Raw genomic sequence first — 25,566 nt, 5'->3', positions numbered from 1 at the left:
CCCACCAGCCCCGCTGCCCTACACACGGTCCCACACCCCCTCGCACCCCTCCACTCGCCGTCCGTCTGGTTTCTCCTGCGGGTCCCACCTCCCTCTCCCTCCCACCCTCACAGAACCAAACACCTCTGCCACCACCCACCCAGCACCACCACCTGGGCATCCTACGCACCCTCCCCCCACGAGCAGCCCAGGATCCGGTCTTTCCCACCTCCTCCTGACCTAAGCAGAATCCCTCCCCAGACCCCTCGCACCCTACCATTCCGGGATTCCGCACACCACACCCCACGCCCCCTCTACAAGGCCCTATGCCCTCCTCCCCTCCCCCTTTCAGAGCCCTGCCTCCTGCAGTTCGTTCAGCTCCACCAACGCCCTATACAGTTCCTGACATTCATGCTCAAGTTATATCCTATGGCCTGCTCACCTGCCCAGCGGTCCTCAGCAATCCGCTCAGCTCTTTTCTGCCATCCGTTCAGCGGCGCACCCAACCCTGGCAACAGCCGGCCCGCCTCCCGGAACGCACTCCATTGGCTGGCTTCGAACCAATACGACAACTCCGGAGAGCTATAGGGTTGTGGCCCTGTCTGTCCAGGGGAGAAGGGCGGACCCCACCGCTCTACCGCTTTTTAATTGGTCAACATAAATGTCAATTCGCCGTCTGGAGGCGGGACTGTGTGCTCCCGCCGAGCTGTCATAGGCCCGCGCGAGGAAGCGAAGAGCGCGGAAAGAACGTGCTCTGAACAGTTTGGTTGACGGTCGAGAAGTGACGTGTCGGTCTGCGGTCCGGAAAGGAGCTGCGGTGGGAAGGTGTGGCGAGGTTACCCCAGTCATGTGATCAGAAGCGGAAATACGCTAAAGAGCGGGCCGAAACTACAGATCTCAAAGGCGGGATTGTGAAGCTGCCGTTCTGATTTGAGGAATTTTTTCTTTGGTAGAGGTAAAAACTGACCGTTACCTAATAAAAGGTTAAAGGAGAGGAAGGAAGAGGAAGGAATACTACTTTTCTACCTGTTCGCAGTGAAAACTCACACGCCGCCCGCCGAGTCCGCATCGCCCATCTTGTGCGGGGTCTGTTGTCTCTGCTCGGGAACTGCCCCAGCGAGGCCTTCCCCTTTCCTCGGCACCCTGGCTCTGAGAGCGAGTACCCAGGCCTACAGGGTGGGCTGCGGTTCCGCGGGGGCTCTCCGCCGCCGCAGAGGGGCAGCGTTCTCCCAGAGGCGGGTAGCCCCGCCATCGGCTCCCCTCTTTGGAAGGTGCCTGCCAGAGAGAGCTGCATTGCCCACCGAGCCTGGGCCCTCAGGAGGCCCTGGTGCGGCCAGTGGAGGGTCCCATCATCAAGGACTCCTGCACTTCTCCCCAAAGGAAAGGGGTGCATCGACTGCCCTCCCAAACCAGCCAAGTGGTTGAAGGCGCATTCTATAAATCGGTGCTCCAGATAAGCGTGTAGTGTTTACAAAGTTCACGGGGCAAGGCTTATCCCCCGGAGCTTATGATACAGTACATCTCCTTTTTTGTGTGCAATGTAGTTTTACCTAACCTGAGTCTGAAGGAATTACAGACCTTCAAGTAAGTCCTTCTTCAAAACAAAGTGCCTTAAAAAAAACATTATTTGTTTGAAAGGCAGAGTGACAGTGAGGGAGAGAGAAATTTTCCATCGTCTGGTTCACTGCCCAGAGAGCCATAAGGCTGAACCGGGAACCAGGAGCTCCATCCGGGTCTCCCGTATGGTTGGCGCAGGCCCAAGTATTAACAGAGGACAGCTGATCAGAGGTCGTTGCGTGCGCATGAACTTAATTTCAGATGTGAGACAGAGTAGCAATGAGCACAATAACTAAGTTCAGTGAAAAGAATGCACCTGACAGACCAGGTGGGCATCTCAGTAAAGAACCAAGACTTCAGACTGGAGTTTTTATCGATACAGGTATGGGCCCACTGTTTCTCATTCCCCCTCCCTCTTCTGGAATATTGGTGGGTGGAGGGCTTCCTGGGCATGGTGATTTGTGAAAATCCCCCTAGGGCTTTATCATGTATGTATTGGACCTAATAGCCTTCCTGGCACAGGGCAGCAGCTGATTCCTCTAAACTCTCCCTGGGAAAGGTTTGGGAACCACCTAACAAGGTTATCCAACAACAACAAAAATATTTTTTTTCTTAAGATTTATTCCTTTCGTGGGGGAGGGGGGACACTGTGGTGCAGCAGGTTAAAGCCCTGGCCTGAAGCGCTGGCATCCCATATGGGCACCGGTTCTAGTCCCGGCTGCTCCTCTTCCAACCCAGCTCTCTGCTGTGACCTGGGAAAACAGTAGAAGATGGCCCAAGTCCTTGGGCCCCTGCACTCACGTTGGGAGACCCAGAAGAGACTCCTAGCTTCTGGCTTCGGATCAGCATAGCTCCAGCCATTACAGCCATCTGGGGAGTGAACCAGCAGATGGAAGACCTCTCTCTCTATCTCTGTACCTGTTTTTCAAATAAATAAATCTTTAAATAAAAGATTTATTTCTTTCAAAGGCAGAGTGACGGAGAAAATTTCCATCTGCTGGTTCACTCCCCAAATGGTTCCAACAGCCAGAGCGGGGTGGCAGGGGCCCAAGCACTTGGACCATCTTCCATTGCTTTCCCAGGCACATTGGCATTAGCAGAGAGCTGGATGATAAGCAAAGCAACCAGGATGTGAACTGGTGCTCTGATATGGGGCGCCAATGTTGCAAGTGGCAGCTTAACCTGCTCTGCCACAACCCTGGTCTCTTGAACAAGTTTCTTATTAAGTTTCCAAGTGATAAAATTAAGTCAACATTTTCAGAAGTCAAAGTTTATAAGCCTATTTTTTCAGATTGGTCTTTGACACCACTGCATAGGGAGCAGACATATGTCTAAATGAAATCAAGATCAGGAAAACAAGGTCAGAGAACGGCTGGAGCTGTGCAGACCCAAAGCCAGGAGCCAGGAGCTTCTTCCAGGTCTCCCATGTGGGCGCAGGGGCCCAAGGACTTGGAACATCCTCCACTGCTTACCCAGGCCACAGCAGAGAGCCAGATCGGAAGAGGAGCAGCCTCGGGACTAGAACCGGCACCCACATGAGGTGCCAGCGCTTCAGGCCAGGGCGTTAACGCGCTGTGCCACAGCGCTGGCCCCACTGAACTATCTTCTTTGGCTTTCTCAGGCCATAGCAGAGATGGATTGGAAGTAGAGCAGCTGGGACTTGAACTGGCACCCAAATGGGATGCTGGCACTGCAGACGGCTCGCTATGCCAGTGTTGACTCTGATACTCCACTTTTTTTTAAGATTTATTTATTTATTTTGAAAATCAGAGTTAAACAGAGAGGCCTTCCATCCAATGGTTCACTCCCCAATTGACCACAATGACCACAGCTGCGCCAATCTGAAGCCAGGAGCTTCCTTCAGGTTTCCCACACAGCTGCAGGAACCCAAGGGCTTGGGCCATCTTCTACTGCTTTTCTAGGCCATAGCAGAGAGCTGCATCGGAAGTGGAGCAGCCGGGTCTTGAATCGATGCCCATATGGGATGCTGGCACTGCAGGCGGCAACTTTACCCACTACACCACAGTAATGTGCCAGTGAAGGCAGTGGGTCATGACCAAGTACACGGGTCCCTGACACCCACATGGGAGGCTCAGATGAAACTCCTGGTTCCTTGGTTTAGTCTGACCCAGTCCTAGCTGTTACATTTGGGACAGTGAACCAACAGATGGAAGATCTCTCTCTTGAGACGTCACTCTGCCTCTTGAATCTTTTTTTAAATGAATTATTTATCAAATGATCAACTGGTCACTGTTTTCCATAGATCTCAAAGCACTACAAAACATTTAGATTTGAAATCAGAGAATTACTAAGGATGCGACTATGATCGTATAGTGTAATCTCTCCTTCTCCAAATTACAGTGTTTTATTCACTTCTGAGATCTAAGGAAAAATACTATTTGATCATGTAATTTATTTTTTTTAATTTATTTTTTTTTGAATGTCAAAGTTACAAAGAGGGAGAGACAGAGAAATCTTTCATCAGCTTGTTCACTCCTCAGATGGTTAAAACAGCCAGGGTTGGGCCAGGTCAAAGTCAAGAGCTTCATCCAAGTATCCCACATAGGTGGCAGGGACCCAAGTGCTTGGGCCATCTTCCACTGCTTTTCCCAGGCCACTAGCAGAGTTAGATTGGAAGTGGAGCACTGGGGTATGAACTGGTGTCCGTATGGGATGCTGGCGTTGCAGGCGGCAGCTTTACTCGCTACACACCAGCCCTGATCACATAATTCTTAAAATGTTAATTTGTTTGTCTCCTTCACTGGACTCTTAGTCAAGAGGCCAGTATTTACCTTTCTTGTACACCCTTGAGTTACTACCGCCTTGCACATACTCTACTACTTGTTACCCTAATAACTGTTTCTATGAACTCACTTTAAATCTGTCCTACATATTTCATTCATGTATGGCTGCCATTGTTTCCAAGGTGTAAGTTACATATACCCCCTGAAGTCATCTTCATTTTAATTTTCTTTTTTTTTTTTTTTTTTTTTTTGACAGGCAGAGTTAGTGAGAGAGACAAAGGTCTTCCTTCCGTTGGTTCACTCCCCAAATGGCCGCTACAGCTGGCACTGCACCGATCCGAAGCCAGGAGCCAGGTGCTTCCTCCTGGTCTCCCAAGTGGGTGCAGGGGCCTAAGGACCTGGGCCACCCTCCACTGCCCTCCCGGGGCACAGCAGAGAGCTGGACTGGAAGAGGAGCAACCGGGACAGAATCCGGCACCCCAACTGGGACTAGAACCCGGGGTGGTGGCGCTGCAGGTGGAGGATTAGCCTAGTGAGCCGCAGCGCCAGCCATTTTAATTTCTATATGTGGGTCATACACCATAGGAAGACTACATTAATGAGGGGTGAGATGATGGTAAACTAAGAACCTCACTAGGGTTGAACTGATCACCTTTGCCAGAGCAACCTCCATGATGGCGGTGAACACGAGCACAAAAGCTGAATGTACCACTGCTATCATTAGAAAATACCAGTGGGAAGAAAATGAATAAACAAGTGAACACATCATAGTTGCCCTTTTTTTCTCACAGATGTTATCCTTTTAAGGTGGTTTATAAACCTCTGAGCATTAGTTTCCCTCTTCTGGACTTGTCAATACCTCTTAAAACCATAGCACCTTTATTAAGAGTAGAGCAATGGGGCCGGTGCTGTGGCATACTGGGCAAAGCCGCCACCTGCAATGCCAGCATCCCATAAGGGTGCCGGTTCGAGTCCTGGCTACTCTGCTTCCAATCCAGCTGTCTGCTATGGTCTTGGAAAGCAGTAAAAGATGGCCCAAATCTTTGAGCCCCTGCACCTGCTTGGAAGACCTGGAAGAAGTTTTTGGCGCCTGGCTTCAGATTGGCCCAGCTCCAGCCATTGCGGCCATCTGGGGAGTGAACCAGAGGATGGAAGACCTCTCTCTCTCTCTCTCTCTCTACCTTTCTGTAACTCTTTCAAAAAAAAAAAAAAATAGAGCAGTTAACACAAGTCAATGTGTGAATCTGTCCACTTGAGTTTCTAGATTAGCCCAATCACCCAAACTTAAGTACTTCCTATAGCCAGGCATGCCATTTCATCTACTCAACTTCCCTTATCCTTCTAAACTACACTGAGATGCTTCTAGTTGATACAAGTTCCAGGCAGCAAAAAAGTAGCTGTTTAACTAAGCTAACTTGTTTAAAACTCAGTTTAAAATACTAAGTTTAAATAAGGCAGTTTGCTTCTCAGTTACAATCTGATGAAATATTAATCAGATACCCCTATAGCAACCTGGACATAGTTTTGTGCAATGCTATTTTTGTCAAATGACCAGAGATGTCACAGGGGAAAATATTAAATCATGTCTTTCACAAATTTCTGTGAAAAATCAGGAAACAGTAATCACTTCCAAGATGCCCACTTTGTAAAAACTCTCCATCAATTGCATACAAACTTTAAAGCTGGTTTGTAACTCCCAACAATATTTTTAATTCCTTATTTTGTCTCGGACACAGTAAAAGCTTCTGTTAAAGCAACTGTCTAGCTCCTCCTTTGACCAGTGTGGGATGTTCAGCACACTGAAAGATCTAGAAGGAGCTTCTCTCACGTAATGAATACATGGTACAGAGATGTACGTATAGACTTTAAAACAACCCCACCTCTTCCAGAAAATGTGAACATGATTATAATCATAGTGCAAACTTCCTCAAGGAACATTTTTCAGGGCTAATCTCTACACTGAGGTTGTCTAAGACAAAATCATATATTTTATGAACACATTTCTCAAGGTCATGTTTTATAAATTCAACCATTACACACTTTGTGGGAAACCAGCTCACATTTAATTGTGACTTTTTTAATTGTACAAGTGTTTTGACATCTGCCCCATCCCCCCACACACACATATTTCTCTTAAAATGACATGAAAACACCAACCAATCACAGGTTTTATGGGTTTAATAAGTTTACCCCTTCAGTTCCTATTTGCAGCACCCAATACTCCTCTGAAACAGCAGACCCGGCAGTGGCTAACAGTAAATTTCCACCCTCCAGAGTTGAAAAGTTCAGGTTCTCTAAGCATCCTGTGTTGTAGTGGCACTTGTCCAGAACTGGTACCCCCCCACACAGCTGGGAGCTTTAAATGTACCAGCAAAAAAAGCTTTGTCCCCTTCAAGGGGAAGAAAAAAACCACTCCTCAAAACCCAACAGATCTGGCTGTAAGGTCTTTCCTCCTCCTGTCCCCATTCTCTTCAGGCTCATTATTTATTTGTTTGTTTGTTTGTTTGTTTGTTTTTTGCAGTGGAGCAAGAGAGACCAAAACCTAACCTGAGTTACAAGAAACAAGACAGTGATGGCTATAAAGGGAGTGACCAGGAGCAACCAAGATTCTCCATTACCTCCCACATCCAATGTATGTGCTTCACAGAAAAACAACAAAAATAACACATCCACAAAACACAACAGCTAGAATTACAAAACCCATTCATCCAAGGGTGGTAGAAGGCAGGAAGGAGAGGTGGGAGGGCCAATGGCACAGGGAGAAAACAAAGTATTCCAATCAGTCCAGGCACAGGGGCTGGCAAATGCTAGAAAATAGCTGCAGAAAAACCTGTGGTCCTCTCAGACTCACGGAGGTGTTAAAAACCCACATTGGTGTCAAGAAGATTCCGCTTTACGTGCACCAGAGGCAAAAACTCCAACTCCTCAGAGAGAAGGGCATGCGCAGAGGGCCCTTGGCAGAGTGGGTCCTGCCTTCCCCCGTTGGGGAGGTGGTCAAAGAGCTGCCTCAGCCTCCTCCCACCCCCTTTGGTGGCAGGTGACTCAGTGGCCTGCAGTAGCCTTCAGTTTGGCAGGAGATGCATGTGGTGAAGGGAACTTCTCTGCAGAGGCTGAGCTGCTCAAGGCAGACTGCAGGTAGACTGTCTTGTGGAAGAGTCTGTTGCTTAAGAAGACCACCAAGGAGAACAGGCGCAACTGGAAAAGACTAAATGGCAGGAGACCCAACCGGTTAGCATCCCAGTAGATCAAAAGTATTGTTCAGTTATGTGGCAACCTATCTGACCACATTAAACATAAAACTACAAAGGGAAAGACAGGCAACAAAATGCAATCAAGGTGGTACTAGCATTAAACACGCGGACTGAACGGGAAACTAAAGAATGTACTAAGGTCTGCTGCTGCCATGAATGTACAGGAATCACCAGTTTCAAAGTTTTATGACTTTTACAGGAAATAAAGATATATTTAAGATTAAATCTGACCAAAGAAGTACTTTTCTGTGGCGATTCCAGGGCACAAATTTCAAGCCATGTCTGAATATATCACATGCTATCTGTGGTTAGGTTTCAAAAATTGTGAGAGGAAGCCAATGTCAGTAATAGCTATAAAGGGAATGTACAAAAGTCCCAAACAGACCTAACATTTCTAAATACAAGTATCCTTCATTGGTTTAACCAAAATAAATAATTTTTCTTTGAAGTGATAAAATTTTTACAGAGCTGTTATAAATTTTTGCTAAAAAGTCATTTTAAAATATTTTATTTTTTTACAGGCAGAGTGGACAGTGAGACAGAGAGACAGGTCTTCCTTTTGCCATTGGTTCACCCCTCAATGGCCGCTGTGGCCAGCGCGCTGCAGCCGGCACATCTCACTGATCCGAAGCCAGGAGCCAGGTTCTTCCTCCTGGTCTCCCATGCAGGTGCAGGGCCCAGCACTTGGGCCATCCTCCACTGAACTCCCAGGCCACAGCAGAGAGCTGGACTGGAAGAGGAGCAACTGGGACAGAATCCGACACCCCAACTGGGACTAGAACCTGGGGTGCCGGTGCCGCAAGTGGAGGATTAGCCTATTGAGCCACGGCGCCCGCCCAATATTTTATTTTATTTTTTAATTTATTTATTTGAAGTCAGTTAGAGAGTGAGAGAATCTTCCATCCACTGGTTCACTCACTAGATGGCCACATAGCTGGAGCTAGGCCAAGCCAAAGCCAGGAGCCAAGAGCTTCATCCAAGTCTCCCATGTGGGTGACAGGGGCCCAAGCACTTGGGCCATCTTCCACTGCTTTTTCCAGGCCTGAGTAGGGAGCTGGATTAGAAGTAGAGCAGGCAGGTCACAAACAGGGGCCCTTATGGGATGCCAGCATAACAGGTGGTGGCTTTACCTGCTACACAACAATGCCAACTCCTTGACTATCATAATCAATAAACTCAAGTGGCTAGATCATAGTTCACTTACTTTTCTTAGAAGTTGGCCAGGGCTGACATGTGGCATAGCAGGTTAAACCTCCGCCCATGAAGCCAGCATCCCATGTGGGCACCTGTTCAAACCCAGCCATTCCACTTCTGATCCAGCTCCCTGCTAATGTGCCTGGGAAAGCAGCTGAAGATGGCCGAAGTGCTTGGGCCCCTGCTCCCATATGGGAGACCTGGAAGAATTCCGGGCTCCTGGCTTTGACCTAGCCCAACCCTGGCAATTGGCAGCCATTTGGGGAGTCAACCAGCAGATGGAAGATCTCTCTCTCTCTCTGTCTCTTTTTCCTCTCTCTGTAACTCTGCCTTTCAAATAAATAGAAAAACTTAAAAAAAAAAAAGTTGGACGTTCTCAGGACTGGCACAGCAGGTTAAACTGCTGGCTGCACTGTTGGCATCCCATATCAGAGCAGCGGTTTCAGTCCAGGCTGTTCTGCTTCCCATTGGCTCCCTGCTACTGTGTCCAGGGAAGCAACAGAAGATGGTCCAAGTGCCTCGGACCCTGCCACCCGCATGGTAGAACCAGATGGAGTACCAGGCTCTTGGCTTTGGCCTGGCTCAGCCCCAGCCATTGTGGTCATTTGGTGAGTAAGTGAGCAAAGATCTCTTTCTCTAACACTGCCTTTCAAATAAATAAAATGGATCTTTACATAAATGTTCATTCTCACAAAAGTAGGCCTAACTACATGTGCCTTATACTTAATTATTAAATTCTGATTTTTTTTAAGATTTATTTATTTATTTGAAAGTCGGAGTTACACAGAAAGAGAATAAGAGGCAGAGAGAGAAAGAGAGGTCTTCCATCTGCTGGTTCACTCGAGAGTTGACTGCAATGACCAGAGCTGGATCAGAACTGGAGCAGCTTGACTCAAACCGGCACCCATATGGGATGCCAGCACTGCCAGCGGCAGCTTTACCTGCTATGCCACAGTGCTGGTCCCTGTAAATTCTAATTGTTTTTTATTTGAAAGGCAGAGAGACAGAGATCTTCTATTCACCGGTTCACTCTCCAAATGCCCCCAAGAGCTAGGGCTGGGCCAAGCCAAAGCCAGCAGCTAGAAACCCAATCCAGATCGCCCACATGGATGACAGGGACCCAACTACTTGAGTCATCACCTGCTGCCTCCCAGGCTGCATACTAGGAAGAAACTAGAATCAGAAGTGGACTTAGGGGCCGGCGCTGTGGCAAAGCAGGTTAAAGCCCTGGCCTGAAGCGCCGGCATCCCATATGGGCGCTGATTTAGTCCTGGCTGCTCCTCTTTTGATCCAGCTCTCTGCTATAGCCTGGGAAAGTGGTGGAAGATGGCCCAAGTCCTTGGGCTCCTGCACCCATGTGGAGACCCGGAAGAAGCTCCTAGCTCCTGGCTTCAGAAAGGCACAACTCTGGCCATTGAGGCCATCTGGGGAGTGAACCAGCGGATGGAAGACCTCTCTGTATCTATCTCTCTCTGTAACTCTTTCAAATAAATAAATGTCTTAAAAAAAAAAAAAAAGAAGTGGATCTAAGATTCAAACCCAGGTACTCTAATATGGGATGTGGGCATCCCAAGTAGCATCTTAACTAATGCGCCAAATGCCCACCCCTGAATTGTTAAATTTTCAGAATGTTTAAAATAATCAATTTTAGGAATATAAGTGTGTGCATATATGCATGGGAAAATCTTGGGATATATCCAGGGCATTTTTCCATCTTTATAGATTCAGGCTTTCCTCCAATATAAGAGCTCAAAAAAAAAAAAAAAAAAAAAATTCCCATTGATGTAGTTATACTGTTACAGCCCCATTCATTTACCTGAGAAAAACTTTCACTCACTACTAGTTTATACTTACTATGCTTTTCCAGGGGTCTTTGCTTCATTAGCACTGATAATGAATAAAGGAAACAGGATGGAAAAGAGGCATCCACTGTTAGAAAAGAAAAAAATAAAAACGGGATATACAAAAATAATTAGTCACATGACTTTGGAGAAGATAAGAGGCCCCAAATTCCTTTCCCTCTACTGCAAACACCTTAATGAAACCTTAATATATCAACACATTGTTCAAGAGAAAAATATTTTTCTAAGCACTGGGATGTTTAATACTGTTCCAGGAGGCAGTACAGACAAAACAATACAGGATAAGGAGGCATGCAGACTAAATTTTAATGCTGACAAATGTCTCTGTCAAGGAGAAAAATCTCACACCTCCTAATGATAAAAAAGGATGTAGAGGGCCTAGCATAGAACCAAGTGAGTGGAGGTGTTCACTACAGGAATGATCTTTACTTCAAATCCCTCCATCCAACTGACCTGATAATGTACGAAGACTGCATTGCTGTGAGAAAAGCCAAGGGTAAACCAAATCCAAAGTAGTAAGGCCAGTTCCTTTCAATATTCGACAACCGCTGGTGCATTTCAATTCCTAAAATAAGTGAGCCAAATGCAATTATACTGCAATTTCCTTTTAGTCAAGTAACTCAATAACTACAGTCAACAAACTATTTAAGGCTTAAATTTTGGGTACAAATCTACCACTTAGAACACAGCTACTGCATATAAATTAGCATTGTGCAAATCTGATATAAAGCTTGTGCACAAAAGTTTTACAATAATCACAATTTCAAGGCTGACAGGCTAAGTGAATTAGGACTTCAGTACCAGAGCTGGTGTTGTGGCCTAGGTTAAGCCTCCCCTGCAATGCCAGTATCCCATATGGGCGCCAGTTCGAGACCTGGCTGCTCCATTTCTGATCCAGCTCCCTGCTAATGTGCCTGGGAAAGCAGCAAAAGATGGTCTAAGTACTTGGACCCCTTCATCCACGTGGGAGACCCACAAGAACTCTAGGCTCCTGGTTGGCCTAGTACAGCCCTGGCCATTGCAGCCATTTTGGGGAGTGAAATGGTGGATGGAAGATCTCTTTCACTCTGCCTTTCAAATAAATAAAAAAAAATTATTTTTTTAAAAAAAGGACTTCAGCACCAGCATCCTTTGTTCCTTTGTCAAGACTAGTCTGGAATAAAGGAGAACATCAAATAAGGCTGCATCCTGTACAAATCAGTTACCTTCATTTAACCACACTCACCAGACACACATGCCAAGGTCTTTTTAAATAATACCCAAAAGAATCTGAATGCATTGTTGTCAACTTAATTTCTCTAACACAGGAAAAACCTTATGCTCATTTATGTCATCTTGTGGTCCAGTTGGAGCTACATCATATTAAGTACCAAAAGAATAATGCTATGTTGCCACCTCTCCCAGATTCAAAGTTAACAGTTAAACCCACTAAGCTAAATGAGGCTACCTTCTTCCCAAGATGGTTTGCCAAGGGTGTTAAGTACTGACTGGTTTAAATCCACTTAGCAGTAGCATTTCCAACATGGGCCTCTAAGTTTCTGGGGTTCTTTTGATGGACTTACCTTTATTGAACCAACGATATTCAAAGCAGTACAGGGAGTAGAGAAGGGACATATGCAGGAGACTAACCAGCTGACCGACAAGATGGATGGGAAAGAGACTCACAAACATCCCCTGAAGAACAAACACGGCAAATCTTAATTCTAAAACTCCAGAAACCTAATATTATCCCCTGTCATATTTCTGAATAGCAGGAGAATGAAAATACCCGAGATAGCTGAGAGGAGCAGTTAAATTCATGTTTCTTATAATTTTATGATCTGTAACTTCCCAAGCTGTTCTCTGAGAAATTTATTTAAAAATCATTACCTTTTAGAAAGCATATATATACACCAGTACAAATGTCAAATCCTGTCTTTATGAAGCTCCCTTTAGTGAAGCTTCCTTTTAACCTGTCCGTGTGCCCAGGAGACCCGTCTCACCTGGATGAGGAAAAGAGCCTGCAGCAAAAGGTTGAAGAGCATGTCCGCAATGATTTTGCTCACACTAGGGAAGGGGTGAGGCTTCCTCCCTGATACCTCAAATGCCAGGTCAGCTATATCCTGTAACAGAGAAAGCAGCACACCAGAACACAAATTAAATGACTCTGACATCCGTCCCCAAAGCTAAAGCCACTACTCGGCCACTAGAAATGCTAGGTAAGAAAAGTCCCCAGGCAATGAGAAGCTTCAGTGACTTGAGACAATTCTTCCATTTTATAAACGCACAATGGTCACCCACTGGCTGCATGGCCATAAAGGTAAAGGCTGGGAAACAGGTCCCTACACAGGCTGAAGCCTGTCACCTGTCACCCCATCACGCTGTAGGACCCACTCCCCATTCTGCCCTGGACCTACCTGAAACCAGATGGCATTCACAACTTTGCTGAGCACAAACAGGGGGAGCACCCAAAGAGCACTGAAAATGGATGTGAGGAAGAATTCCAGCCATGACCAAACATCTCCATGCAGGGATGGGTCACCTGAGAAAGGGGAAGACTTCTTAAGTGGAGAAATGGAAAACCGGAAGACCTGACATGAAGCCCTGGTTTGTGACTATTCTTTCTTTCCCCACTCTTCTTTCTGTTTTGTGCTAACACATCACTACACCCAGCTCAGTCTGTTTTTTTTTTTTTTTTTTTTTTTTAAAAGATTTATTTTTTATTTATTTGAATAGCAGAGCTACAGAGAGAAGAACATCTTCCACTCACTGGTTCATTCCCTAAATAGCCACAGTGGCTGGGGCTGGGCCAGGCCGAAGCCAGCACCCATGCAGAACATCCGGATGAACCTCCTGGCTTTGGCCTGGCCCAGCTCTGGCTGTTGTGTTATTTGGGGAGTGAACCAGTGGAGAGAAGATCTCTATCCTTCCCTTGCTTTTCTGTAACTCAGCCTTTCAAATAAATAAAAATAAATAAATCTTAAAAAAGAAAGATCTAAAGCTCTTGGCACACAGGAAGTGTTCAATACCTCCCACCTCCATCCCCAGCAGAAGCAAGGAAGCAAGATATACACTTACCAATGATGCGGGCTGTTACTGACTGAAGCACAGGAATAAACACTCGATAAAACAAGAGGAGACTGAACTAAAGGAGAGAAGCAATACAGTAAACATCAAAAGCCCTTCTTTAAAACAAGGGTTTTAAATTTCAAAGTCATTATTTTCCTGATGGAGGGGCCTGTTACTAATCAGAAGTGCAGAATAAGCACCAAAATTAGACCCATTTCTACTTTCACTTGAGAAATAGCCTGATTCTGCCTATATAACAATGAAACTCTGGGGGACATAGAACAACATATGCAATAGTATTCAGGCACAATACAAGCATCTACTAAGTACCTTGAAACATTTATTAATTAAAAATTAAAGCTAACACCTGAAACCACTGATGAAATTTTTTAAAGATTTATTTTATTTGAAAGAATTACAGAGAGAGGCAGAGACAGAGAGAAAGCTCTTCCATCTACTGGTTCACTCCCCAGATGGCCGCAACAGCTGGAGCTGCGCTGATCCGAAGCCAGGAGCTTCTTCAGGGTCTCCCACGCAGGTGCAGGGACCCAAGGACTTGGGCCATCTTCCACTGCTATCCCAGGCCATAGCAGAGAGCTGGACAGGAAGTGGAGCAGCCGGGTCTCAAACCGGCGCCCATATGGGATGCCGGCGCTTCAGGCCTTGGCGTTACCCCGCTGCACCACAGCGCCGGTCCCATGGTGAAATGTTAAGTTTACACTGAAGTGAAGAGGAGCCAGCACCATGGTGTAGTGGGTTAAAGCTGCCACTTGCAATGATGCCAGTTCAAGTCCCAGTTGCTCCACTTCTGATCCAGCTCCCTGCTAAAGTGCCTGGGAAAGCAGTAGAACATAGTCCAGGTCTTTAGGCCCCTGTGGGAGACCCGGATGGAGTTCCAGGCTCCTGCCTTAAGCCAGGCCCAGCTCTGGCCATTGCAGTCATTTGGGGAGTGAATCAGCAGATCAAAGATTTCTTTGTCTCTCCCTCTATAACTCTTTCAAATAAATGAATAAATCTTTATAAAAGAAAAAAAGATAAGTTGAAGGGCCAGTGTTGTGGCACAGTGGGTTAAGCCACTGCCTGCAGTGCTGGTATCCCATATGAACACCGGTTTGGGCCCTTGCACCCACACAGAAGACCCAGACGGAGTTCCAGAGACCTGGCTCAGCCCCAGCCATTGCAGCCATTTTGGGAGCAAACCAGTGGAAAGAAAAATCCCTCTCTCCCCTTCCTCTCTTTCTGTATCTCTTTCAAATAATTAAAATCTTTAAAAACAATGATTTGAATGACACTAGATACCAAGTAAAAAATAATTAACTACTTTTTCTTTGAAGTACCCGAATGTCTCTTAAGCTTGTATTCCCAGTTAACAAAAGGCAAGCTTGTCTGCTTTTGGTTTCAACAGCAATCAAGTCTAATCAATCACCATGAGAAGCAGGAAGAAGCCTACTCTAATTCAGGCATATCTGCCTTGCCCTCTGATCCCAATAGCTGCTCTTAGCCAAAATGTCTAGACAGTGCCAAGAAAAACTGCCATCTGCAATATTACTAAAACTTCTAAATGACTCATTAGAAAACACAAAAGTATATATTCAGGGCTATCTCTGATGCCTGTTACATAGAAGTATTTTCTCATACATAGGAATAAAATCATTGCAGGTGCATAGAATCCTGAGTTACTGCACTGACAAATAGCTAAAAGCTATTTTTCTTACTGTTTCAAGAAAAGTCGAAAACAATTAACCTAGCAACAACCTAAAAATGCTTATAAGGCATATGGAATTTGAAGAAAAAGTACATACCCAGAACACTCCGCCATTCCAAGCACAACACTGGAAAATTCTACTAACAATACGTGGCTCACTAGAAAAGACCACATATACTTTATCTTACAAGGCATACAGACAGATTATTTCCAACCGTCATTCAATAGCTCTCCACTTTACACCTTCTCCTGGTTTATTTTTCAGCAGCTAACATTCTCCCAATGTTCTAATATCAGTCAAAGAGAGATGACTGAAGATATGTCTGATGAACCAGTTTTTCTGAAAAACACTACATGATTTTCTGAAATCGAAGGCTGGGGAGGATTCAAGGAAGAAGTCTTGGGTTAGGGCACCCGTAGAAGTATCCATCAAACCAAATAATTTTGCTGTGGTTCTCTATTTACCATTCTAACTTTCTCTTCAACATCGTGACATCTGAAAAATTATCACTTAAACAAGGATTACTGCTAGACACCCATTTAAGTGAATGTGTTGGGAGAGAAAAACCACCTGTAAACTGATTTGGGAGGAAGTACAGAGACAAAATGGGTATAGTGAAGCTCTGAGTCACGACATGGGGCTTTATTCCACAATGAGCATCCAGTCACTTCCCACAGTGGCGCTGGGATCCTTCCTGGCAGCAGCCAACTCTCCTTACCTCTCTTGCTTCCGTTCTATACTCTGGGCTCTCCTCTGTGCCAGGACACTGCTTGCCCTTCTTCGACGCTGCTCTTCTCTCTTTTGCTGGATTCGAGCATCTAGCTTGGAGATGGTACAGATACCCCAGATGGAGTCTTTGATACCCTATAGACAAGGACATTATTTTTAAAGAAGCAAGATGATAGAGAAGATGCCTTTTCAAAGCTACAAAAAATGAAATAAAAGGCGCCAACATTGTGGTACGCTAGATTAAGCTACCACCTGCAACACCTGCATCCCATATGAGTCCCAGATGCCCCACCTCTGACCCAACTCCCTGCTAATGCACCCGGAAGAGCAGTGGAAGATGGCCGGAGTGCCTGGATCCCTGCCACCCAGTAAGGAGACCTGGATGGAGTTCCAGGCTGCTTTCAGCTTGACCCAGCCTCAACTGTTGTGGTCATTTGGGGAGTCAATCGTCGGGTGAAAGATCTCAGGCTATGCCTCTCTTTGCAACCTTGCCTTTAAAAAACAAACAAACAAACCAAAAAAAACAACCTTTACCCCTCCCACCAAAGAACATTTAAAAAGGTAAAAAAGACTGACTCAAAGGAGCTCTCAAATTAAAAGAGAAAGAAGTGAAATAGTAGAAACCATTGTAGTTATTGTTCTACAGGTTTTAAAGGACCTTTATTTTTTTTAAATTTTGAAATAATTCCCAACTTACAAAACAGTTGCAAGAATAATGTAGAACTTCCAAATACCTTGTCAGATTCACCAGTCTAACATTTTGCCATATTACTTGTAAGTCAATCTTTCTCTCCCTCTCTATAAACACACACACACAGTTTCTGAATTACTGGACAATCAGTTGCTACTGTACCTTGATCCTTCTTTTTTTTAAATTCTCCTGTGTATTGAGATGTATTTATTTTTCTGAAAGGCAGAGTGACAGATAAACACACACACACATTTTTTCATCCACTGGTTTACTCCCCAAATGGCCTCAACAGCCACAGCTGAGCCAGGAGACAGGAACTCCATCCATGTCTCCCAGGTGGGTGGCAGAGACCCAAGTACTTTGTCTTCCTCTCAAGAGCATTTCCAAGAAGCTGGACTGGAAGCACTGCAGACCGGACGCTAGAACTGACCCCATGATACAGGATGCTGGGGTCACAAGCAGAGGATTAATCCACTGTGCCACAATGCTGGCCCTTTCAGGACATTTCCCAAGAATAATATTTTATATAACCATAAGATAATTTTTAAGAAATTTAATACAGAAATACTTAACCTGCTCCATATTCTAATTTCTCCATTTGTCCCAGTAACACTCTCTACAGCATTTCACCCCTGAAAAACTCAGTCCAGAACCACATTGCATTTAGTTCTGGCATCTCTTCAGTCTCCATTAACCGTAAAAGCTCCTTAGTCTTTGCTTTTCTTCTGAAGAATACAGGCCAATTATTTTAGGGAATTCCCTCAACTTGAGTTTGCTTCCTCACGATTAGGTCTGGGCTAAGCACTTTCGGCAGGCATTTCACAGATGTGAAGGTGTGCCCACAAGGCTCAGTCACAGGAGGTACCTGATGGCTGGCTGACCATTTTACATACAGTCAAGATATTTCCCAGTTTCTCCACTGTATGATGCAAATTTTTCCTCTGGCAACTAATAAACAATCCATGGGGAGACATTTCTGAGACTACACAAATGCCCTGCTCACCAAGACACCATCCCCATCCCAGCCCCAAGTTTACCATCCCAAACCAACCTTGACCAACATGGCTTAAAAACAGTAGTTTTCTAATTCCACCACACCCATCAATACTATGAAACCACTGCAGCCATCTGGAGAGTAAACCAGTAGATGGAAGATCAACCTATCTCTGTGTTGCTCTGCTTTCAAATAAATCTTGAAACAAAACCCAATCCTCTGAACACAAGCTAACCAAAGTTCTAATACCAGAGAAACTAGACAGTCTCCAAGCTTCTTCACAGATAAAAATAACGGGGCAGGTGTCTGGAGCAGTGGTTAAGTGATAAAACAATGGGATGTCCTCATGCCATACTGGAGTGCCTGGCTTCAAGTCCAGCTCTGCCCCTGGTTCCAGTTTCCCACTAACGCACACCCTGGGAGACAGCAGGTGATGGCTCCAGCAGCTAGGTCACCGCTATCCATGTGGGAGACCTGGATTGAGTTCTAGGTTCCTAGCTTCAGCCAGCCCCAGTCCCAGCTGCTGTCAGTATCTGAGGAATAAACTAGCAGATGGAAGATTTTAATCCTAACAAGATAAAAAAATAAAAGCTTAAAAACCAAATCCAACGTATAAGCTTAAAAACCAAATCCAACATCTTTCCCTAAAAATAAAGTTGGGGCCAGTGTTGGTGGCATAATGGGTAAAACTGTTGACACAGGCATTTTATACTGGAACCAATTTGAGTACTGGTTGCTCCACTTCTGATCCAGCTCCCTGCTACTGTGCCTGGGAAAGCAGCAGCAGATGACCCAAGTATTTGAGCCCCCAGCACCCTCGTGGGTAACTTGGAAGAAGCTCCTGGCTTTGGCTTGGCCCAGACCTGACTGTTGTGATCATTTGGGGAGTGAACCAGCAGATTGAAGATCTCTCACTTGGTCTCTCCCTCTCTCTGTAACTCTGCTTTAAAAAATAAATGAATCGGCCGGCGCCATGGCTCACTTGGCTAATCCCCTGCCTGCGGTGCCGGCACCCCGGGTTCTAGTCCCAGTTGGGGCGCCAGATTCTGTCCCAGTTGCTCCTCTTCCAATCCAGCTTTCTGCTGTGGCCCAGGAGTGCAGTGGAGGATGGCCCAAGTGCTTGGGCCCTGCACCCGCATTGGAGACCAGAAGGAAGTACCTGGCTCCTGGCTTTGGATAAGTGCAGCGCGCCGGCCATAATGGCCATCTGGGGGGTGAACCAACAGAAAAGGAAGACCTTTCTGTCTCTAACTCTGCCTGTCAGAAAAAAAAAAATCTTTTTTTGAAAAATGCAAATACCTATTGCTTGAGTAGTGCAGACTAGAATGAAAACCTACTTGTGAAGGATCCAACAGAAATGATAAAAACTCCCTAAGAGGAGCCAATGTTGTGTTGTAGCACTGAGTACCTATTCAAGTCCTGGCTGCTCTGCTTTCTTTCCTTTCTGAAATTTTTTTAAAGAATTATTTATTTATTTAAAAGCCAGAGTTACACAGTCAGAGGAGGAGAGGCGAGGGGTGGGGAGGAGGGGTCTCCTTCATCTGCTGGTTCACTCCCCAATTGGCCACAATGGCCGGAGCTGCGCCGATCAAAAGCCAGGAGCCAGGAGCTTCGTCTGGATCTCCCACGCAGGTGCAGGGGCCCAAGGACTTGGGCCATCTTCTACTGCTTTCCTAGGCCATAGCAGAGAGCTGGATCAGAAGTGGAGCAGCCGGGAGTTGAACCGGCACCCATATAGGATGCCAGCACTGCAGGCAGCAGCTTTACCCACTTCGCCACAGCGCCGGACCCTGCTCTGCTTTCAATTCAGCATTCCTGCTAATGTGTCTGGAAAAGCAGGGGAAGATGGCCCAGAACTTGGGTCCCTGCCACTCAAACGGGAGTCCAAGATGGGGTCCTGACTCCTAGCCTTGCCAGCCACGACTGGTGATGGAAGAAACCTCTCTGTCCCTCTGCCTTTCAAATAAAAAGGTCTTTTAAAAAATTCCAAAAACACCTAAAGCATTACCTAGTGAAAAACATGGTCAAGAGATGAACAAGAGGTACTCACCCTGGCAAGGTCCTGGAGAAAGGTTTTGACACTGTCGGCCATCTCTTCACTACCCAATCTATCGACTACACAGAGGAGAGAGAAATGCCCCCAAATCTCTCATCATGAAGGGCCTGGAAAATAGAGAACACATGAGAAAAAACACTTATCTCAAAGCAGTTACTGCACGCCCATTTCTACGTGATGAGCCCACATACTGTGTTCTAACAGAACAGCAGCACACTCCAGCACTAGCAGTGAACTCAGGTGTCCCTGGAACCACTGAAACCTAAAATCCATATTTTCTGTTAATCACTAACTTCTCTTTCACTTTTGCATGGGGAAAATACGCTCTCAGACCAATAGTCTCCTTTGTACCTCCATACACCTAACAATCTCTGCTATAGTTTTTTTTAAAGATTTATGTATTCATTTGAAAGGCAAAGTTAGAGAGAGAAAAACAGGTGGAGAAAGAGAGATAGAGAGAGAGAAAATATCTTCCATTTGCCGGTTCATTCCCCAAATGGCCGCAACGGCCAGAGCTGGGCAAATCCAAAGCCAGGAGCAAGGGGCTTCCTCCAGGTCTCCTACATGGGTGCAGGGGCCCAAGGACTTGTGTCATCCTCTGCTGCTCTCCCAGGCCGTAACAGAGAGCTGGGTCGGAGGTGGAGCAGCTGGGACTCCAGTGGGTGCCCATTTGGAATGTCGGCACTGCAGGGTGGCAGCTTTACCTGCAATCCCAGAGCACCAGCCTCTCTGCTACACTTTCTAAGCACTTTTAGAGATGAAAAGCTTGATGACATCAAAGTTTCTTCTGAAGCAATTTTTGTGCTTGCTGTATACACTCCAATGCTTGAATGAAAATGCAAGCCCAAGACAGAAGTTCTTACAAAATTTCCTAAATAGGCACTTCAGTCCAACACAGAGCCCTCCAGCACACAGGGAAGTTTAAGGTGTGACATAAAATCACCAACCAAGACCTCTAAACAGGTCTTCCTGTTTTCTAATTTTAAATATATACATATGTATAATTTTTAACAAGTATGCAAGAAACAGATTTCAAACTAGGTCAAGAGGCAGCATTTGGAGCAGCAGTTAAGAGGCTGCTTGGGACACCCACATCCCACAGCAGAGTGCCTAGTACAAGTTCTGGTTCCTTTGTTTCCTACCCAGCTTCCTGCTAATGCACACCCTGGGGCAGCAGGTGATGGCTCAAGCACAAAGATCCTGGCCATCCATGTGGGAGATGAGGATGAGTACAAGCCACTTGGGTTCCACCTGGCCTACACAGCCCCAGCTGTTGTGGGCATTCATGGAGTACACCAGTGGACCGGAGATCTCTCCCTCTCCCTTTCAAATAAATAAAAATTATAAAAAGTAAAATTAAGGGGCCAGGGTTATGGCATAGTGGGTAAAGCTGCCGCCTGCAATGCCAGCATCCCATAAGGGCAAACGTTCGAATCTCGGCTGTTCCACTTCCAGTCCCTGATAATGGCCTGGGAAAAGCAGTGGAAGATGGTCTGTGCATCCACTTGGAAGACCCACAAGAAAATTCCTGGCTCCTGGCTTCAGCCTGGCACAGCCCCTGCCATTGCAACCACCTGAGGAGTGAACCAGCAAATGGCAGATCTCGCTCTAGACATAACTCCTTCAAATTAATAAATTAATAAAACTGGGGCCAGCATTGTGGCATAGCATGTTAAGCTGTGTGCATCTAAGATAGCAGCACAGATGCTCCACTTACCATCCAGCCCCAGCTACTGCACCTGCGAAAGAGCAGAAGACGGCTCAAGTCCATGGCCCCTGCACCCAGGTGGGAGCCCCACCCTGTGGGATAAAGCCCCTGGCTTCGGTCTGGCCCAGCCCTGGCTATTGTGATCATTTGGAGAGTGAACCAGTAGGTGGAAGATTCTCTCTCTCTCTCTGCCTCTCCTCTCTCTGTAACTCTGGCTTTCAAGTAAATAAATGAGTCTTTTTTAAAAAGTTATATTTAAAAATAAATAGGGCCGGCTGGTGCCGTGGCTCACTAGGCTAATCCTCCACCTGCGGCACCAGTACCCCGGGTTCTAGTCCTGGTTGGGGTGCTGGTTCTGTCCCAGCTGCTCCACCTCTGATCCAGCTCTCTGCTGTGGCCCGGGAAGACAGTGGAGGATGGCCCAAGTGCTTGGGCCCCTGCATCCACATGGGAGACGGGGAGGAAGCACCTGGTTTCTGGCTTCAAACCGGTGCAGCGCTGGCTGTAGCAGCCATTTGGGGAGTGAACCAATGGAAGGAAGACCTTTCTCTCTGTCTGTCTCTCTCACTGTCTATAACTCTACCTGAAAAAATAAATAAAAAAATAAAGTTAAAAACATTGTAAAAGAAGGATTTGTGATTCTATAGTTTTCAATTCCCACTAAACCAGTAAATACAGTATTCTCAATTTAAGAGGTATTAAGAGGCATGACATTAATAACAGAATGTCACACACATCAGCTTGTATAAGTTTCAAAGCATAAACACACTTTCCCTGACCTTTAACCATTTCACCAACTGCACTCACTGATGCAGCTAGACCGAGGTCACTCAGAACTGGAAGAGCAGGGACTGCAGTAGCAGGAAAGCTACTTGCACAACACCCTTGGCATCTTCTGCTCCTTAGGTCAAATCCTAACAGATGCTCTCAGTTCAGGTAAAGAATCTAGGATAAGAAGTACCCCGGCTCCTCCCTCCACAAAACAAACACTTCCGAGTTCCAGTCATGCAAGCACATGCCAGGGGAACAGTAAAGCTCAATGCTGATGGGCAAGACACTACTTTGTAAAAATAACTGTGGATCCTTCCTCGTAACCAGTCACAGGCTCACTTATAAATTAAGAGTACTTGGGGTTGGGGGGCTGGCATTGTGGTGCAGCGGGTAAAGCCACCTCCCACAATGCTAGCATCCCATTTGGGTGCTGGTTCATGCCCTGGCTGCTCCACTTCTGATCCAGCTGCCTGTTAATGTGCCTGGGAAAGCAGTGGAGGATGGCCCAAGTGCTTGGGGCCCTGCACCCGTGTGGGAGACCCAGAAGAAGCTTCTGGTTCCTGGCTTCAGCCTGGCCCAGCCCTGAACACTGAGATCATTTGGGGAGGGAACCAGTAGATGGAAGAGCTCGCTCAGTCTCTTTCTTTCTGTAACTCTGCTTATCAAAAAAAAAAAAAAAAAAAAAAAACAAACTTTACTCCTAACTCTTTCAAATTAATTTTAATTTTAAAAATCATTTTTAATAAAATTAAGAGTACTAAAAAACTATAACATGGAAAAGAATGAAAATAAAAACTTAGACTTAGAATCTGTACAACATAATCCCACTGAAGAACAAGCTGGTCTGAGGTATAAGAAAGTCCATTAGGGGGCCAGCGCTGTGGCATAGCAGGGTAAAGCCCTGACCTGCAGTGCAGGCACTGCACATGGGTGCAGGTTCAAGTCCTGGCTGCTCCTCTTCCGATCCAGCTCTCTGCTAATGGCCTGACATAGCAGTAGAAGATGGCCCAAGTGCTTGGGTCCCTGCACCCATGTGGGAGACCCGGAAAAAACTCCTGGCTTCAGATCAGCTCAGCTCTGGCCATTGCAACCATTTGAGGCATGAACCAGCAGATGGAAGACTTCTCTATCTTTCTGGCTCTACATCTCTCTGTAACTCTTTCAAATAAATACAATAACAATAACAATAACAATAACAGTAACAAGAAAGCCTATTAATCAGGCAGGATTTCTCTCAGGGCACTGAGGCGAAGCTGAACCTAGTCCTAGTTTCTGTCTGCCCCAGTCTGATTCATTTGCTTTGTTTGAACCTTGGCCAGTTAATACCTGGCTCTTGCCACTAACCAGCAGTGGCCTTTGAAGGATAATCAGTCACTTCAACTTTAGGCTGAGATCCTAACTTCCCGCCTCCAGGGATGTATGAGGAATACATCTGACAAACAGCTGGACTATGAAGAAAAACAGCCTGTCACCACTTGAGACCCTCACAGTCCCAATGACACAGGGAATCTTACAGCTGAGCTGGTTGGGACTAAGATGCCTCTGGCTCACGGCACTTTCACAGGTGGAGGATACAAGTCTTGGAGGTTAAATGACTCGCTCACAGTTAGAACGACTGGGCCTAAAGTTTGCCACAACAGTCAGGACGCCACTGGGGACACCTGCATCCCATGTCGGCGTGCCCTGGGGTTGAGTTCTGGCTCTGCTTCCGGTTCCAGCTTACTGCTTATGTTCATCCTGGAGTCCTGGCCTCAAGTAATGGGGGCCAGGGCCACCCATGCCAGAGTCTCAGATTGAATTCCTAGCTCCTGGCTTTAGGCTGGCCCAGCCCTGGCTGTCGCCAGCATTTGGGGAGTAAACCAAAGGACAGAAAGAAGATGCGTCTCTGCCTGCCTTTCGGATGAAATAATTAGGATTTATAAAAAGTTACAGCAAGCGAACTGGTGTTGGAAAGCTCCGTCGGGACTTTCTACTTGAGCTTTGCTGTGACGATTTCTGTTTAACTCGAGCACTCCACCGACAAACCACCTCTGGGAAACCTTGAACGAGAGCGGGCCACTACATTCCTGACAGTCATTAGAACATGTCAAGCATCTACCGGGGCACAGCAATGCACCCTCATCTTCAAGCCACTGAACCCGAGTCCCGGAAAGCAGGAACCTGGCATACCCCAGCCCAGGTACACAGGAGGGAAACGTGCTCGCTCCTCCCGGGGCGCCACCGGCCACCCGCCTCCTCCCGGCCGCAGCTCCGAGGCAATTCGGCGGAAAGCCGGTCTCCCGCCCCAGCCACAGTCGTCCATGAGGTGCGGACCACGCTCACCTCCAGCCGCACCGACGGCTCAAGCCGCCCGCGCAGCACCTGCGGCCGCGTCTCACCTGCGCTGGATCCTGCGCCCCGACTCTGCCCGCTGCCGCCAGCTCCTGCCCGCCGGGCTCCCCTCCCGCACCCGCGTCGGAGCCGGGCCTGCCCTCACGGCCCCGGCCTCCTAGAATGGGCTGCACGGGCCTCTCAGGCCCGCGCCGAAGAACCGGCACCTACCCCGCACCCCGGCCGCCGCGGCTCGGCCCGGTCCCTCGCCCGCCGCCGGCCGCTCGGCTCCTCCGCGCCCGGCGTCCGCTCCGCCGGGGAGCTCCCAGGGCCGGGGCCACTGAGCCCGCACTGGGCATGCCCGGCCGCACGGGGCGGCTGGGAAGTGGGCGGGCACGAAGGGGCGCGGCCCGGCGGCGAGGGGGCGGGCCGTGTGCAGCGAGGGAGCCTGGGAAATGTAGTCGGTTCGGGCCCGCTGTCGCCAAGCCGCGCTGCCGGGCACTGGGGCTCCTGGCTCCACCTGGCGGCGGCACGAAACGCTCCCGCCACCTGTCCTGGGATCCAGTTCTCAATCCTGTGCTTTGTGGTCACCGTTTACCTGCCCAGTGACGTTTGTCTTTATAAAATCCTACGGAGTCTGTTAACAGGAGCACAATAAAATACTCATACAGAGATCACCTTGGCATGTCTGGTTGGAGATTTTCTGTGATTGAAGGTTACAGAGCAGTGACTGGTTTAAATCAAGATTAACACAAAATGATTCACAAAAGGGCAAATCACCATCCAGTATGTGCGTAGTATGGCACCTTGAGAGCTGAGATACAAACAACATGCAGAGTTACCGCTTTTTTTAAAAAAAGATTTATTTATTTATTAGAAAGGCGGAGTTACAGAAAGACGTAGAGACAGAGAGAGAGGTCTTCCATCCACTGGTTCACTCCCCAGATGGCCCCAACGGCTGAAGCT

At 47.0% G+C, this 25,566-nt stretch overlaps 2 protein-coding genes across 7 annotated transcripts in view; both read right to left on the bottom strand.

The window, feature by feature from the left end:
• The window catches only part of STT3A (STT3 oligosaccharyltransferase complex catalytic subunit A), a 31,689-nt gene extending 31,132 nt beyond the window's left edge, over positions 1-557 (bottom strand). Inside the window, exon 1 of one of the 3 annotated variants that reach the window (XM_002708666.5) lies at positions 422-557. The gene's annotated coding sequence lies outside the window, so the exon portion shown is untranslated. The remainder of the gene's footprint in view (positions 1-421) is intronic. The other 2 variants (XM_008259704.4, XM_051848207.2) reach the window with 2 other exon arrangements.
• Positions 558-6,320: 5,763 nt separating this feature from the next.
• On the bottom strand, positions 6,321-24,971 carry EI24 (EI24 autophagy associated transmembrane protein). 4 transcript variants are annotated; one of them, XM_008259712.4, is made up of 11 exons: positions 24,832-24,971; positions 19,806-19,918; positions 16,060-16,205; positions 15,438-15,498; positions 13,645-13,711; positions 12,984-13,108; positions 12,570-12,689; positions 12,150-12,261; positions 11,041-11,152; positions 10,580-10,654; positions 6,321-7,485 (listed from the first exon to the last, which is right to left on the bottom strand). In XM_008259712.4, exons 2-11 carry the CDS (start codon positions 19,845-19,847, stop codon positions 7,323-7,325), a joined length of 1,023 nt encoding a protein of 340 aa, XP_008257934.1. In that variant the 5' UTR covers positions 19,848-19,918; positions 24,832-24,971; the 3' UTR covers positions 6,321-7,322. The 4 variants fall into 4 exon arrangements, with proteins under 4 accessions (XP_008257934.1, XP_051704200.1, XP_051704203.1 ...); XM_051848240.2 differs by lacking the exon at positions 24,832-24,971 and adding an exon at positions 24,669-24,807; XM_051848243.2 differs by lacking the exon at positions 24,832-24,971 and adding an exon at positions 24,613-24,742.
• Positions 24,972-25,566: the final 595 nt, after the last annotated feature.

This window comes from Oryctolagus cuniculus, chromosome 1, assembly GCF_964237555.1.
Source record: "Oryctolagus cuniculus chromosome 1, mOryCun1.1, whole genome shotgun sequence".
Lineage (NCBI taxonomy): Eukaryota > Metazoa > Chordata > Mammalia > Lagomorpha > Leporidae > Oryctolagus > Oryctolagus cuniculus.
The sequence above is the reverse complement of the archived record's forward strand: the minus strand, read 5'-3'. Positions and strand labels throughout refer to the sequence as shown.

Bases quoted from the DNA above. Each gene is read 5' to 3' on its own strand.
- EI24 (XM_008259712.4), bottom strand. From the start codon at position 19,847: ATGGCCGACAGTGTCAAAACCTTTCTCCAGGACCTTGCCAGG. The intron at 15,499-16,059 runs GTAAGGAGAGTT...GGTCTTTTCTAG, and splicing joins ATAGAACGGAAGCAAGAGAG to TGAGCCACGTATTGTTAGTA. The intron at 12,262-12,569 runs GTGAGACGGGTC...TTTGTTCTTCAG, and splicing joins AGGCTCTTTTCCTCATCCAG to GGGATGTTTGTGAGTCTCTT.